The sequence below is a fragment of the Polypterus senegalus genome, chromosome 9 (assembly GCF_016835505.1).
Source record: "Polypterus senegalus isolate Bchr_013 chromosome 9, ASM1683550v1, whole genome shotgun sequence".
In the NCBI taxonomy this organism is placed as follows: domain Eukaryota; kingdom Metazoa; phylum Chordata; class Cladistia; order Polypteriformes; family Polypteridae; genus Polypterus; species Polypterus senegalus.
Window position 1 is genome coordinate 105,654,155 of NC_053162.1, and position 18,573 is coordinate 105,672,727.

General features: G+C 35.4%; 1 protein-coding gene across 2 annotated transcripts in view; it reads right to left on the bottom strand.

Moving 5' to 3' along the window:
- The window catches only part of LOC120535614 (BTB/POZ domain-containing protein kctd15), a 125,188-nt gene that overhangs the window by 67,243 nt on the left and 39,372 nt on the right, over positions 1-18,573 (bottom strand). For both annotated transcript variants that reach the window (XM_039763565.1, XM_039763567.1), the window contains exon 3: positions 13,311-13,455. In XM_039763565.1, coding sequence (XP_039619499.1) covers positions 13,311-13,455 — 145 coding nt within the window. The remainder of the gene's footprint in view (positions 1-13,310; positions 13,456-18,573) is intronic.

The following is an 18,573-nucleotide window of genomic DNA, read 5'->3' on the forward strand; positions in this document are numbered from 1 at the left end:
GTTTGTAAAGAATGAGATCATCATGGACTACCTGATTTATCTGACCATATGCATATTTTGAATTTATTCTCTGATATTTATACTTCAGCAACTGAAAAATACTGCTTAAAATAGTATTGAAGATAAAAATTCAAACATTATTATATCTGTACTGTTGAATTAGTGAATCCCAAAATAATTTAGGAAATTTATATTTAAACATACCCTTAAAAGCTGTTTTTGTAGCAAATACTTTTAAAATCTGATTTGTTAGAGAATCACTCATTTAGGGTTGCAACATTTGCCATTGTAAGATTTATACTTACATTATTAGCTTGTTAAAAAACTCACTAAATAGTAACATTTAACGAATGAGTCATATTTTTCATATTTTTCCAATATTTCAGAATTGTAAAAAAGCCTTTGCTAGGCTGTTTCCAAAGTGAGTGATCAGACTTTGTTACTACTTAGCCTGTGTGCAAATTTACAATTACAAAAGTTACATGTAGTCAATTAATCATAACTGACAGACTGCATTACATTCACCAATGTACCATTCTAATATATGACATAAGTGTTTTTACTATGTTCTTCACATTTTAGAGGTTATGCTCATAAAAATGAGCTTGCCCTCGAAAACCAAAAAACACAAATTTAGTGTCTTCAGATTTGTATTCAACAATGAAGCAGTGCTGTTTTGCCATACTCGACATGCACATATCGTATCAATTGGGAGATGTGCTTCAAGCACTTCAAGGACTGAAATCCTAAATACATATTATGTTAGTATTAACAAATGGAGCAGCTGCATTTCAACGGTGATGTAGAGAAGCCAAATAGCCACTTCATTAGAAACATCCCTCGATTTTTTAATTGCTATGACTGCTGTAATGTTGTAATGTGTTAAATTTTAGCATTGAGTTTAACTTCCAATTCTTTCCTCTCTATAACATGGTTGGAATAGAGACAAGAGTTTTATGGCCAGATACAAGGATTGTTTGCCTCTCTCGGACTGACCCACACAACCTGGCTACATATACACATTGTACTGAAAAACTCATTAGAAACGTCAAAAGACTTTGTTGGACAGTTATCTTGTCCAAAGATCTGGCCTATACATTGTTCTCCTCTCCTTCTTAATGAATCTTAGCCTAAAGAGGTGTATTCATTTTTTACATTTAAGATGTCTCACTTAAAGGTTTTCTAATGTAGTGTCTGTCCTAGGGTCTATATAAACACAGGGAACTCCAGTATCTGTATTACATCGTGCCTAAAGAAGGGGTCTGAGCTGCCTCGAAAGCTTTTTAGTTAGCCAATAAAAGGTGTGATTTTGCTTGACTTCTCATGACACTGCAAACTAAACATACAACTCATGTCTGATTGCGCTCTCAAAGCTGCACAAATCTGTTTCTTAAGTAACTTGTAATACTAGGGTGTTGTACCATGTTAGCCATTATGAATGTAGTGATAAAGTCAAGCAAAATGACACCTTTTATTGGCTAACTAAAAAGATTACAATATGCAAGCTTCTGAGGCGACTCCTTCAGGCAAGATGTAATCATTACATTACATTAGATCTTGTCTGAAGAAGGGACCTGAGTTGCCTCGAAAGCTGGCATATTGTAATGTTTTTACTTAGCCAATAAAATGTGCCATTTTGCTTGACTTTTCACTATATTAAGTAACTTGTAAAGGGATAAAACTGGTAATAACAAAATCCTGTGTGTGTCTGCATGTTGGCTTTTTTTCATTAACATGCACGTTTTCCCAATTCGGACTAGACATATTTGTATTAGCAGGGTGAATGAGAGCCAGAGGTAATGGTATTGGTGTCGGGCAAGTCACCACCTAGATAATGTTACAATACATACCTTGGCATGAATCTCAGGATGGCGTGCCTCTAGACAACTCTTCAGGATTGTGGTGTTCTTTCCTGTGAGCTTCAATCCACGTGGCTTAAATCGGGTTTTATTTTCATCAGTGTTGTAATTAAAGTTGGTCTATATGTCTGATTGCTTTATTCGCCTAAGAATCACGTTGGCCGACAGAGGAGCAGGATTCTGGCTGACTTGATGATTTCCTGATGGTGCCCAAACTTAGTGTTATCCAATTACAAGCGTGCTTACAAATTTTTAAAACTGCACCATTGCATTCATGGTTGTCATTTGTTGTGTAATACCATGTGTAATAGAGATGTGCAAATTAAAAGATTCACATTGCTCACTGTTCAGCTGTCTGTCTCTAACATTTTGGTTTTGTTTAGTTTTTGTCAACAATGATTTTAAAAGCATTCGTCTCAGTTTCCGTCATTAAAGGCACATTTTTATTTAGTTTTCATTCCGTTATCATCACTAAGAAAATATCGTTGATGAGAATTTTTTGTCTTAGTTTTTATCAACAAAATTAACATTTGCGATATCTCCTTTCTGTTCTATTGCTAATGGCCACAGTAATTTTGTGGCTCTGCACTGACCTGGCTAATACTGCAATAAACACATAGGCCTACAAATTAAAAACATAAATTATGCACTATTAGTATGAGATCAGGTACACATGTGCTGAAATGACTAAATGCTTCAATAAACAAGAAAGTAACCTAAAAAACTCTACTAAAACTTCAAAAGAAATGAAATAAACTAATAAGCAATGAAATAATTATTAAATACTCAGTCATTCAGAAAGAACAAAAATAGACAACAGTTTAAACAATTTAAAATCCAATGCCAAAATTGCTAATCCTCAAATACAAAAACGATGTTTCAAAAGATACATTGAAGTTTCAAATGAATACCAACAGTCTTTTACCAAGAGCAGAGGAAACAAAGAAGACGGAAGCAAACTGTAGGTAATGCCCCAGTGAATTTTCACCCCAAGAGACATTTGACACAATTGACAGTAAACAAATGGAGTTAAACTTAAAACACAACACAAGAAAACAGGATAACAGTGTTAAAGTGAAGGAAAATGAAATGATGGACGAAGCACTGCAGTAATCTTAACACTGTAAATATGATAACCAATTGACTTACACCTTTTTTCAGTAGAGTCACAGACACAGTGGAGAAGCAAGGTGTAAAGAATCCAAATCTAGTTAATATCCTTGTACAGTTTGTATGCTTACACCATGCCAGTATTATCTGGTACACTGGTTTTCTGACACATCACAAAGACATGCATGTTATGTTGTCAGCATCAAATTGGCCAGATGTCAGTGAATGGGGATGGGGAAGAATGTCCCTTCCACAGTTTCTGAATTACATTTGAGTAATGTATAGATTGGCTGTGGCTTACCCTGACCCTGTAATAAAATAAGCAGATTCTGAATAGAGACACATTCCTCTGTTTGTGCTCTAACATGGGGAAGTGGGGTACAGAAGGCAACCGTAATAATATTAATAATAATAATAATAATTGCATTTATATAGAGCTTTTCTCACTACTCACTTTTCACAGACAGAGAGGAACCACTTCAGCCATTACCACTGTGGAGCACCCAACTGGATGACGCAATGGCAGCCATTATTGCACCAGTACACTCACCACACATTAGCTGCTAGGTGGTGAAGGGGTGAGAGAAAAAATAAGCAAATTAGAATTAGGAGATGATTAGGAGCCCAGAATGATCCAGCCATGGTGGACAATTTAGCCAGGACATTGGGTTAATTTAGGGACATTTAATGGCCACAGGGAGTCAGGACCTTGGTATTGCAGCTCATCTGAATGACACCACCAATTTTTATAGGGGGCATTGGGATATACACACAGACCACAGGGTAAGTACCCCCTGATGGCCTCACCAACACCTCTTCCAGCATAAATCCAGGCTTTTCCTAGATGGTCTTCAATCCAAGAAACAGTTGGGCCAAAACCTTGCTTAGCTTCAGGTGGATTATCTGTTCTGAAGAGTGCATAGTGGTAAGAGTGCATAATGCATAATTTACCATGCACTATGGCTATTTTAAGGCTAATTCTAGAAAGTTTGTCATAATAAACTCTTTTGTTACACTTTTTACATTGTTATCCAAGAATCTGTTTAACAATGTGGTTTATTTTGAATATATTAATTTGTGTGGATGACACAGTAACAGTTCTACATTTAAGCACTTTGCATATTTTAATGACAGTTATATGCAAAAATGTTCTGTTAAAAAAATGCAAACCTTTAATATTATTTGTATTTTGCCAATATAATAAACCAGGTTTGCAATTTCTTTGCAAGAAAATACTCGAGATCTAACTTGTGTTAAACAGTCCATTCTGAAATGTTTTGACTTCAGTTATTTTCAATTTCTTACTTTGTCCTTATACAGGATTATTTACTAAATTCTATCAGAATTCATTTTTATATTGAAAACCAGGTTTTCTTTGGCACTATATGTGTGGTTGTGATAGAGTGGTGCCTTACCTGGGGCTGGTTCCAGTCTTGCACTCTAAGCTAGGCAGCAGATTTCTGGTCTAAAGGGATGTTATAAAAGTTTGATAGATGTTCGAGTGGTAATTTCCAAACTGATCCTTAGTAACAACATCAGTGCATATCTAACTACAGTATATAACTTTGTGTAGTTACATTAGAATACATCTGGAGCTCACTATTTGGGGTGAAGTGATGGCTCTGAGGCTAAGGATCTGCACTAGTATCCTGAAGGTTGCCGGTTCGAATCCCTGTCACTACCAAAAGATATCCTACTCTACTTAACGCTGTACAATGGCTGATCCTGAGCTCTGACTCCAAGGGGTATGCGAAAACTAAAAAATTCCTAATATGAGAAATTGGATAAGGCAAAATAAAGAACAAAAAAAAAAAAAAAGATATAGGCCCACAGTTCCTACACAAGGTCCATATAGGAAAAATTATGTTAGATAAAAATTATAAAAAAAAGATATTGTTAATGTAAAACTAGTTTTTGTGTATCTTATTTGATGATGACCAGAGGTCTCTGAAAGTATAGAGAGACAGAGAGAGAGAGAGAGAGACAGAGAAAGAGGTTTGGAGCATGCGCTGATTACAGAGCATTGCTGCACCCACCACACGACAAACCACCCATATTGGGACCTGAGTGCAGCCGTGCAATGAGTGACACCTCACCACCACACTGGAACAGTGTGAGGTTTTTTTTATGGTGACTGGAGTGCCAATACATTAATTCTCTTCAACCTTTTTCTCAGCCTGTTTTCATTATTCAAGGTTTATGTGGACAACATGTTGTACTGTAGCAGTTTTTAGCAAGTACCCTTTCAGAGTCCATCTATCTATCTGTCTGTCTATCTATCTATCTAGCCTGAGGAAAATGATGACTGCTGAATAGAAATAATAATGATGAATAGTATGGTAGAGATGGCATTCCTTATCAAAAATAATAAACGGTTATTGTTACAAACTAAGAAATCAAGAAGAACATTGTGAAGAATAAGTAAAGGGTTTAAGGTACTTTCTCTCTAGTGTAAATTCATCAAAGGATGACAATAATAATGCCACCTTGATTTCTAAAAAAAAAAACTGTAAAAATGAAAAAGTGAGAAAAGCACATTCAAATTAATCTTATCAACAATACAATGTAAACTTAGAAATGTGTTATAATGTTTTACTGGAAACACAATTCAGTGCCCGTCTATATATATTACTTCAGGAATTACATCTACTTTTATACGCTAAAAATTACTAGCTTTTGTGGGATTCATTTTAAAACCCCCAAGAGCAAAGGTTAAAAAATGTTACTCATTTGATAGCTGTTTTATTTATTAAAAAAGAACAATGTGTTTTCACACAAAACGTTTTTTTCCTCATACAATTTTCTCTTGGGCTGTCTTTTCATGCAAGGTGTTATAAAGCACCCATAGCGTCAACGAATTTTGGCGGTGTGCTTCTGGGCAGACTTCCTTCAGCATCAATATGTAAGCAAGCTTCTCAGATTTTTCTTATGCTTTTACAATAAATTCTGCAAAACACACAGGGAAATAGCTCCAAGCTGAAAATATAAAGCCGGCAGGGATTTCTTAGTTGATTTCTCCAAAGATACACATCCTTTGTCAATGTTTTCTTTGCATTTTTATTACAGCATTACGTGGATAACGGCAGCATTTTTTTTTTTATTTTATGTGCCTGTTTTTAAAAGAAATAAAATGGAACTGAATATTGCACTAAGTAATTTTAACCACTTATTTGACGCAAAAGTTGCATTTTGGATGCTATAGCCTAAATTAACTCCCTGACCTCTGTATAATTAAAACCAAGGATGGTTAAAGTAAATGTCCATGTGTCCTGGGTAACAATGACACATTTAAAAAAATCTGAATCTGACACTGTTATTCACATCAAAAATTAATTACTGAATATTCACTCAAGTAGTTAATCTTTTAATCTGCATAAATCCCTTCAAAAGTAGTTTTTTCTTGATGTCTTGACTTTTTCATTATTTTCTTATTCCCTATTTTAGAATCTTTTCCAGTGTTACTTGAATGAAGTGGGAGAGGTCACTCGAATTTCTGCACATACTGACGGTCACATGGGAAACCAGAACTAATTCTGATTGGAAGTAAATACTGCAATGAGGCTTTTATCACCTGAAGAAGGAAGGCACTTTGACCTGATGGCTGTACTGAGATTTGAATCAAGAAGTAAGGTCTGAAGATCACAATACAAGAAGGTCACTGTTCTTGAACTGTCATGCGACAAAGCCACCATAATTTATAATTTTTCACATGGAAGGGTTTGGGTGTTATGGAAACTGTAATTCCTTACTAAGTTTTTATTTTGAAAAGTCTGCCTGGGGTAATGTGAAGACAGGAAGGACATTTATAGTGAAGTAAAGTGTGACAAGAAGTTCATCATCTTGTGGATGGTAGAAGAAAAAAAAAAAGAACTGGGGAAAAAGAACAGAAGTTACTGGGGAGAAGGAGATGCTCCATCTTGCGCAACAGCCCTATAAACTAAACTGCTGTGACTAGTATTAAGGATTACAAAGTGGTTGTGGAATTCTAAGTGGAATGGAGAAGCTTCCAGTTAATTTGCTTAATGGTCTAGGATCACTGGATTTTATCAGACTTTAGGAAAAAAAACCAAACAGCATTGGATACAGCAAAAAAGTTCCACGGGATGGGTGAGATTGATCATATTTCATAAAGAAAACAGAGACTATTCCCTCCCTTGCTCCTATTCTTTAGTTTATTCTAACCTTTTTTTTTGGTTATATAGATATATTCCTGTACCTGTATTTGTTTATAATTTTAATGTAAACTCTAAATACATTTGGCTTTGTTATATTCTAAACTTGAGGGTGTATAGTTATTTTTTTCCTTTAGCATTCTAGAGTTCATTCTTGGTATTTTAGTAGCTCAGCTTGGTGATAGTTGATTATTACAGACTGAACTTTTTGCATTAAACCTATCATTAATTATCAGAGCATACTGTCTTCCTTAAGGTTTGTTTTATGAGGTAAGATGTATATTTGAAGCCAATTGAAACAATAATTCCATAATTTTCTTCCAGTGTACTGCACAGTGTAAGGCATAATCCATCCAGTCATCTATCCATTTTCCAAGTCTTCTTTGGTTCATTACAGGGTTGGGGTGACTTGGAACATAGGGAACAAGGCTGGCACCTTACAACAGCAACACATTTACCAACACTAGAAAAACTACAGAAGGCAATAAGATTAACCTGCACATCTCTGAATATAGAACCAAGTGTACTCATCAGTAAAGATATGAGAAAAAAGTATTTTGACAAGAAAGGCTGCTCTCATTTTCATGACTATTTTGGATGTGTTGTCATCAACAACCGACCCAGCATCAGACATTCTTCATATTCCAAAAGTGATTCGAAATTTGTCTGCATTTGAGTATATTCATTAATGTCCAAAGAGCAATGGGACAGTAAGGCTGACCTGCCAAATGTTGATTTCTATAGAATATGTCATAGATTCATTCAGACTTGTGTTTTCGCTTCAGTTGCCAGCTAGCTTTAGCTTCCACTATTTATATCTTAACCTATTATTAACACTCACATTTTAATAACTTGAATAAAATGTCTATCAGTACTGTATATTTATATATGTGTATTGTGTTCTTTTATTGTTGAGCAAGGTTATTTGCATTTTATTGTATGTTCTGTTTTATTTTAACTGCTGTATTTGTGGGGGGTGAGGGAGCAGGGTCCTGTGATTGCAATCCTGTGTAATCCACTGTGCCTGTTCAAGTTTTCCTCCCACTGCCATAAATGTTCCCAGGGAGAATACTTTTTATATGTATTATTTCATTGGTTATGATTACTTTTATATTATTTATATTTATCATTATTTTATTTTTGCTATCACCACATCATTCCGATTGGCTTAGGTAACTCCATTTTAAATTGTATTGTGATGGTGGCCACCATATATTAATTGTAAAAACACTCCATTGCTAGTCACGTATCAAGGCATTGGTTCCATGAATGACATTATCACTCACACAGTATTTAAAATGGTTGCAAATAGCATATGGTATCCAACTTTTTGGATAAGAAACAACACATAATTGCATGGGTATATTTGTTAGAAAAAAATTAGTATAAGTACATTAGAACATCTGGACCCCCTTTTTTAACTCTAACTTTTGTTTTTATTTTGGTACTTGAAGTGGGTCACTATTCACCAGCACCTGTTCCAGTACTGGCACCATTTATTATGTTGTATGCGTGGTGTTTAAAGTTTCTTGGGGATGTCACACCACATTCTTCAAACGAATGCTAGTGTATCATTATAACCAGAGTATTTTTGGTCCCACTTCAAACAGTAATGTAATCATTGGTTTGTTTTGAACCTTGTTGCAAACAAATTCTCGGTTCAATTACATAACCTTCCATTCTGAATGATCTTTGAAAAAAACTCTTCATCTCCCAGTCCTTGATATTTAATAGCCTATTCTCCACTTAGACAGCTAAATACCATCTTGGCCTCAATAACCATATCCTCAAAGCCTTGCTGATGTCTTCTCTGTTAATTGAAGTGAGTGTGTGGATGTGTATGAGTGAGTCCTGTGATGGACTGATATACCCAGTGCTACCAGGATAGGCTTCTGCCTCTGCAACCCTGAACTGGATCAAGCAGGGTTGAAAATGTTATGTTATCATAGCTGTAAATCTGTGCAGTGTTTTTTTGTTTGTAAATGTACTATTAAAAATAAATGAACTGAGGTTAAATGAATCCACTCACAAAATTCAGCAAGATGATGAGGCTTACTTGACATTTCAGTGCTTGTCCCAAAAATGCAATAAGTCTGATGCGATGGCAGCAATTATTGTGCTAATATGGTCACCACACATTAGCTGGAAGGTGGTGAAGGGATGAGTGAGATAGCCAATTAGGGGGCCAGAATGAATTAAGTCATTGTGGGTAATTTAGCCAGGACATCAGAATAAACCCTATACTTTTTTGAAAGATGCCCAGAGAGTCAGGACCTTAGTTTTACATCTCTTCTGAAGTAGGGCACCATTTTTGCAGCACAGTATCCCCAGCAATGTACTGGGGCATTGGGGTGTACACACAGACCACAGGGTAAGTGCCTCCTGATGGCCTCACCAACACCTCTTCCAGCAGCAACCCAAGCTTTTCCTAGACTGTGTGCAGAGGCTGCAGACCCATAAATACCTGGGAGTGAAGCTGGATGATAAATTGGACTGGACTGCCAATAATGATGCTCTGTGTAAGAAAGGACAGAGCTGACTATACTTCCTTAGAAGGCTGGCATCTTTCAACATCTGCAATAAGATGCTGCAGATGTTCTATCAGACGGTTGTGGCGAGCGCCCTCTTCTACACGGTGGTGTGTTGGGGAGGCAGCATAAAGAAGAGGGATGCCTCACACCTGGACAAACTGGTGAGGAAGGCAGGCTCTATTGCAGGCATGGAGCTGGACAGTTTGACATACGTGGCTGAGCGACGGACACTGAGCAGGCTCTTGTCAATAATGGAGAATCCACTGCATCCACTGAACAGGATCATCTCCAGACAGAGGAGCAGCTTCAGCGACAGACTGCTGTCACTGTCCTGCTCCACTGACAGACTGAGGAGATCATTCCTCCCCCACACTATGCGACTCTTCAATTCCACCCAGGGGTAAATGTTAACATTATACAAAGTTATTGTCTGTCTGTTATACCTTCATTGTTATCACTCTTTAATTTAATATTTTTTTATATCAGTATGCTGCTGCTGGAATATGTGAATTTCCCCTTGGGATTAATAAAGTATCTATCTATCTATCTATCTATCTATCTATCTATCCATCCAAGTACTGGCCGTGCCCAAACATGCTTAGCTTCAAGTGAATGCCCTGTTCTGAAGTGTAGAGGGTATGGCTGTTGACAAAAAAAAAGTAAAAAAACAAAAACAAGAATTCAAATCAAAAAGAAAATATATCGCAATACAAAATAATTCAAACACAGGATAAAGTCTAAGGGCACAACTCTAGGAAGGACCTACTGTACAGAATTCTAAATGAACTCATCATATATAATATGGATAAGGAATGCTGTATAATGGTAAATTGGAAATAAACATCAGCATCTTCCCTGCTGTTAACTGGGATACTGGTACTCATATCTTGCCTTCTTCATATGTATCACTATGCAATTTCCTCTGATTCTCCCAGGAGACCTTATCAGCTTCTTTATATGATATGTTCTCCATTAATAACATATGTAAATGTGCAATCTCTGCATAACAATCTCAAGAATACATCAAGAATATATTTCAAATAAAAAGGGTCATAATCATGCCAATTAACAAAGAAGAAAGTAGATGTTTTATTATTCAAATCATGGTAATGTAAGTGACATAGGTACGAAAGTTGAAATTTGTAAGTTAAGGATAAATCAAATAAGTAAAATATATATTTCAAATTCTGAGACTGTATACCCCTCTTTGAAACTTTGAAATACTAAAATATTATCAATGAGATTGTTTTTTTGCTTCTTTGTTTCTTCTCAAATCGAAACAAAAAAATCAATAACAATATTTCAACTCAAACCCTTAGATCTCAGATTATAGACTGTTTCGAGTGTATATGTAATGACTGCAAAAGGCTTAGGCTCATGACAGACAGCATATAGCTAGTCTAATGTCTTTCTATGCTATCATATGATCTTGTTTAGTAAACAAATAAAGGGTAGCCCTTACATTCTTTATTATTGTAAATTAACATAAAACATCTCTCAATAGCTCTGAGTTTCTTAGATATTTGTTGTTGTTATGGGATGAGAATGAAATATGCCAGTTTAAAGAAGACCTCACAACACTGCGCCTTTGTGTTATTCATGTATCAGAAAAGACCACTTACCCTGCAACTTGGCTGAGGTAAAAAAAAAGACAGTAGCTCGACTGGTGCAGAAAAAATATAATTTGCTACAAAAGAAGGATCTTGATGTATATAAGGTAGAGAACCACATGCTTTTTTGGTCCATGAAAGCATCTGATGCCATTATGATGGTTGCAGAAGAAAAATCCTCCAAATGTACTGGTGCCATTTTCACTGTACTAAAGTATGATCCTTAAAGTCTTGTTGATCAACACTCTTCATAAATAAAAATGGCACTCATGAGTATTTTATGATTATGTTTATCACCAAACCTTTTTAATAATCTGTTAGAGGCACCAGAAACAGTATTGTGGTATCCATTTGTTGATAACATATGAAAATTTGGCTTTCACACACACAACTTGGTAACTTCTTCTGTGTACATAATGTTCTTTAAGTGAGGAAATATTTCCTAACATTTTTTAACATTGAACCTTTCCAATCATCCTTCTACAATGTTGTTGAAAAAGAATTGATTTTATATTTAAAGGTAGCATTCACTCTAGTAATACCCTTAAAAATGTTGAATTCTTTGATTTTGTTACCCCTTAATCTTTTCGGAAAACTCATTAACTCTTCAACTCTTTAAATCTTTCCTCATAAATTATGCTTGACAGGCCTTAAATAAGTATCATACTTCTCATCTCTAGACTTTTTCTAACAATGTTTGTGTCCTTTTTGTGGTATACTGTAAAGAATAAAACTGGAGGAGGCATAACAGATGTGACCTCAAAAGTGTGCTATACAACTTTGAAAGTCTGTGTGTTGTTCATGAGTTCATTTCCAATTTCCTCTGCCTAAACTCATGCTAACTACCAGCTAGTGATGAAAGAGGATTATAATGATGGAAAGTGTCCCAGAGAGCTAGGAAAGTGTCTGCTCACTAGGCTGGACCAATTATTATGGCCAAAAATGTGACCTGCGCTATGAGGCAACAGTACTAACCACTATGCCAATGTGCCTTAAACAACTAAAAATGCAAACAAAATGAACATCACAACCAAAATACAACAAATGGCCAGAAACAATAAATAAGTAAATAAAACATAGATCATTGCACTCACAAAGTTACAGTCTTGGGGCACACATTGACTATGACACAAATCAGTGGTGCGGGACTGGCTCTTTCAATTGTTTGAAGTCATGGCTCCATGCACAGCAGGAATGTCTTTGTTTCCTGTGAATCTGTACATATGCTTTGCAATTTTTTCTTCCATCAAGAAGAAAGAAACACCTTGTATATAGTAATAAATCTTCCATTATTATTGTTTCACAGCATCTTCTGTATTTTCTGACGAGGGGTGGGAGAGGGTTCCTTTAAGGATTATTTTTACTCATAATTTCATTATATGGTTGTGCAATTCGCCAATGCTGTGCTCGAACAGGGATCAGTGTTAAATATCTGGTGGAAGTACTCAGAATATTCTCATTCTGGTCAGCTAACATAGCTCTCAAATGTAAATGATGCAAGTTTTTTTTTTTAAACATATGCAGGACAGAAATCCAGCTGGAGTACTGAGCAGGTCGTGATGTCACATATATGCAATGTAGATCAGCAATGATATTACAGCGCATAGCTGTTACAGCTCTCTGATATTACACTGGCTTTGTAAAGCATCATGAGGTGCTGGGAAAAATAAATCTAATCAGGTCACACAATAAATTCTCAGGAAAACACTCATTGAACACTACTGACCACTAATGCATAAACCTACTTGTCTAGTTTGTCTTCTAACATTGCTTCCATTATTAACCTTATAGCTTAAAGTTAGCAGGTTCAGCTATATCATTTTGAACATAGTAGGACAACATTAGCAATGTTCAAGTGATTTGTGTATTCAGTGAATTCTGAAAAAACATACACGCACACGCACACACACACACAGAGTCAGGAATTGAAACGTATAAAAACAACTGCTTCTCAATGCAAGCAAATCTATAATAGTATAAGCACTAATAAAATCAGGCACGGGATAGTAGAAATGCATGTTCTCTTACCTTGAAATCTTCTGGGAGAAGCAGTTTAGAAGTCCGTAAGAAGCTCAGAATGTATCGAAAAATTTCTCCATCTCGATCAATAAAGTAGTGTTGTTTTAAGCTGTCCAGAACAATAGGCTCTGTTCCATTAAACAAACGGCTTATTCTGTAATGCAAAATAGTGAGATATACAAAAAATTTTTTTTCTTCCTAACTCCACTATATAAGGTGAGCAAATAAGTTGCAGTTTAAAAGTATAACAACAGAAAAGCTCTATCCTCACTGAAAATCTATGTCATTATAAATATTATGCCAGAGCAGATATAAAAAGTTTACACACCCTGACAAAATCTCAGATTTATTGTAATAAAAAAATGAAACCAAGATAAATCCTATCAGAATTTATTTCACCTTTATTACAAAAATTGTAATCTTACAAAGAAGGTGAAAACAAATCAGAAAATGTTTGGTGAAAAAAGAAAAAAAATATATACAAAAACCTAGCTGCATTGGTGTGCACACCCCCTAAACTAATACGTAGTTGAAGCACCTTTTGATTTTATGACAGAAATCACTTTTTATGGGTAAGAGTCTATCATTTTGCCACATCTGGGCTTGCAGGTTGCAAATAATTTCCAGATCTGTCAAATTGCGAGGGCATCTCCTGTGCTGACCTCTTTTCAGGTCACCCCACAGATTTTCATTTAGATTAAGGTCTGGGCTCTGGCGGAGCCATTCCAGAACATTGATCCTCCTTGGATGAAGCCATTGCTTTGTTGATTTTGATGCATGCTTTGGGTCAACATGTTGAAAGGTGAAGTTCCTCGTCAGCTTCAGCTTCCCAGCAGATGTTTGAAGGTTTTGTGCCATAATAGATTGATGCTTGGAGCTATTCATGATTCCATCTACCAAGCCCCAGGTCCAGTTGAAGAAAAGCAGCCCTAAAGCATGATGCTGCCTCAATTATCCTTCAATGTGGGTATCGTGCTCTTTTGATGATGTGATGTGTTATTTTTGTGCCACACATAGCTTTTTGTAATTATGGCCAAATAGTTCAACATTGGTCTCATCACCCCACAATACATTTTCGACATGGTTGTGTGAGACTGGGTATACCTTTTTGCAAAGTCAACCAGGCTAGGATGTGACAAAAGGCCTTTGTCCTGCTACACTAGTCCATGAGCCAGATATATGAACTATATAATTTATTGTTGTCACATGTAGGGAAGAGCCAGTACAAACCCTGCAGCTCATTTGCTGTTGCTGTAGGGCTCTTGGTGGCATCCCTGACCAGTTTTCTCCTTGTCTTCTCATCAGTCTTGGAAGGATCTTGGTAGAGTCACTGTTGAACCATATTTTCTCCACTTGTTGATGACTGTCTTCACCATGGTCCATGGGATGTTTAATGCTTTGGATACTTTTTTGTAACTCTGTCCTAATTGATACTTTTCAATGATGAGATCCTGTTCATGTTTTAAAAGCTCTTTGCAGACCATCGCTCTTTGCAACCAAAAGGTTATCAAAATAATATGACAGGAAGAGCCAAACATTACCTGAGCTCAATCAGAGCCATTTCAATTGATGTCAGGTGTATACTAATTACTATTTGAGATAAGACTTATTATGATTAGTTGATTCTGAACGCAGCCACATTCCTGATTATTAAAGGGTGTGCACACTAATGGTTTTTGTAAAATCTTTTTGTCCTTTTTTCACTAAACAGTTTCTGGTTTGTTTTTACCTTCTTTGTAAATTGGAGTTTTGCAATAAAGGTGGAATAAGTGCTGACATGATTTATCTTGGTTTCATTTATTTATTACACAAAATAAATGATTTTGGTGGGGACATGTAGACTTTTTTATATTCACTATATAAAGCCAGTCATGTAATGTTCAAAATGATCAGTTGCCTACAAATACTCTTTAATTACTGATGTCTCTCAAAAACCAATATGTCTTTTTCTATATGTGTATTTCTTTATCAAACACACAGGAAACAATAGTAATATGAAGTGACATATAATCTACACCTGACTGTTCTTTATATGGAGATATTTATAACATTCAAAAAAACACAGTGCAAAAAAATGGCAAACCAGTACATACACAGAAAATTTTAACAATGATGCCACTAAATAATGATGTAAGTCATTTAAAATGTCAAATAATTTGGTACAGCTTGATTTTTTAATCCACTTTTAAATTTGAAATTACAAAGACATTTCCTCTCTCTAATGTTTCATCATTAATCAATATAGATTCCATGATTATCGAGGTCTTCTTAACCTTTACAACTTTTACCAAACAAACATAAACTTATAACTTCAGCTGTCTGGTATAAGAAGTAACCTAAAATATGCACAGCTAAATATGCAGGTTTTTGCCTGTTTTCACCAATACCAATCACAAGTATTCTACAAGAAAACAGTAAAAGTTCTGCCCCTACTTGTTGTGACATCAAAGTATTCAGAGATACCAGGGTGTATTGCCAGCATCTTGTGGATGAGGCCAAGAAGCCACTGTCCAGTATGCAAGCTATTTGCAATAAAATTAAATGTGAATAAAGCCACTAGGTACAGAATTCACATATCACATTTGCTGCTTATACACATTATCCATTTTTAGAAACAATATTACATTCATTCATTAATTTTCCACCACTTATCCAATGAACCAGAATAATGCTTGCTAATATGCAACTATTTTGCTTAAGCTTGACAATTACTATCAAAATAGCATGTGGAATTTTTTTTCCATACAATAGTCTTAGATTTTCCCACTTATTATCACAGCACAGTCATTATTTTTCTGTGTGCTTTCACGGTGTACAGTATAAATAGTGTGCAGGTTTTTAGATGCTGTAGTCTACCACACTCTAATCCAAATTAAGAAAAACAGTGGCATGAGTGGCACCCAAAATAAACTGGCAACATTAAATACTCTAAGCGTGCTTAGTAAGTACCTAAGTATATGGTTTATCATGCACTGAAGAATATTATCATTTAACAATGTACTCTCTTTTCCCACTATTTTGCTTTTACTTTCTCTACATGTGAAATATTTGAACTACTGTTTTGAAAATGTATAACTTTGTGTCTGTAAATGTTATACACAGTAAATTTTATGCAATATTCTGTTCAATCAATCAATCAATCAATCAATATTTATTTATATAGCACATATTCATACAAAAAAATGTAGCTCAAAGTGCTTTACAAAATGAATAGAAAAATAGAAGACACAATAAAAAATAAACATAAGTCAACATTAATTAACATAGAATAAGAGTAAGGTCCGATGGCCAGGGTGGACAGAAAACAAAAAAAAACTCCAAAGGCTGGAGAAAAAAATAAAATCTGTAGGGGTTCCAAACCAAGAGAACGCCCAGTCCCCTCTGTTATTTTAGTCCTACTATTATATTCCTTAATTCAGCACTAAAAGAATTCAATCAGATCTCTTGTTCAGAGTATGGACAAAATTGTATACCTCACATGGTTATGGTGTGGAGAGCCCCGGGCATAATGTGCTATTCAGCATGATTCAAAAGGACAATAAAAAAACTGATCATGTTAAAAAAGAGAGAACTGGTGTACAGTACTAGGAATATGTAAACTAAAGTAACTATATCCTGAAGGAATTTTGCAGTGTGACTACCTGGCAGCTTAGGGCATATGAATGTCTGTATAGTGTCTACATTCCTGAAAAAGTATAAAATAGAAAATTAAACTAATTGAAAGTTGATGAAAGTTACTATTTAACCCTTGACATACTCTTTTTTAAACCCTAATATCAGCTGGTAAACTAATCTGACATGCAATATTTAATTCAAATTGAACTGAAATGTTACACTAAGTATTTATAATTCAGAAATAACCATGAATATGTGTTACATATGTACAAATATACCACTCCAACTCTAGTTGCTGGAAAGGTTAAATTTCAGTTAGTTAAAAATTCCAATTTCTCTGATTTCAGGGAGCATAAGTAGTGGTTTAGATTACTACCTTTGTCCTCTGTGGCTTTTTCCTAAATCTTCTTCAGTACTTTACTAGTCACTGTCAAATCAATGAAACAGCCTTACCTACCTGTTTACATAACATTGCCTGCACATAAAGAACTCATTCAAGACCTGAAATTCTCTGAAGGCATCACATCACATTTCAGAGGGCCTCTTGTATGTCCCGTTAACATGGTAAAGGACACTTAGCCTTTTGATACTCAGTTTATGAAAATCTCTCCCTTCATGAAGCACCTTTTGCTTCACCTTTTCCATTCGTTTCACTATTCGAGCATACTCCACATGTACATCAGGCATTCATCCTTTATAGAACCCAATTAATATGCTGTATTTGACAGGTGCTAAGAAAAGGTGCCCAACCCTAGCATAAAACATTAACCAAACCTGAATGGGGTGTCACTACCATTCATACATTGTGCTATAATAAGGTGCTTCACATAGTTAACAAGAGTGCAAATCAAAGTTAAATACACAATATGCTTTGTATTCAGTGTTCTTAACTATTTTATAAAATGCTGTGGGAATCGGATAGAAAAGAGCATGCCCGGTTTCCTTTGTAATACGGGTTGAAAATATACTTTCAATTGATTTGAAATCATTTTTACAAGCTAAAATTAACTGACGTCATACAATTATCTAAATAGCTTTTTTAAAAACCATTAAACTAATAGAATGGATAATTTATGGTTAATAAAAAAACACCTTTCCATATGGAGCACTGTACATGCTGTTTTAAATGACTTATTCAGGGTCATACTATGAGGCAGGAACTGAATTGATTGTCTCGGGGCACCAAGGAACTCTCCATGATATGATTAAATCCTCATGCTAAGGGTTGTAACAGTGAGCATGTAGGGTAGCTCATTGAAAACTGTGGTGGGGGCAAGAATGGTTCAGGATCCCCTAACACAAAAAGCTTGCAAGTATACTCTGAATCCTCCCATTCCAAATTTAAAGTAAACAGAGTAGATTCCCATTTCTGTTACCTTGGATTTTTGAAACTAAAGATACAACCACTTGATACTGAACACTCTTGTAACAGCAGTGACAAAACAACAGTTATAACTGGTTTTTGGTTCTCAAAAAATGTCTTGATGATAGTATGATAGTGTCCCACTGTCAAAAACTGAGAAAAACAAGCATTTACCTATCAATACAAAGACATACTAATGCAATAAGTGTCGCCCAGTGGCTGAGGTGCTGAACTTTAAACAATAAGGCTTATTATACTAACAAAAATAAATAATGTACTATGTCTGTATGGAGG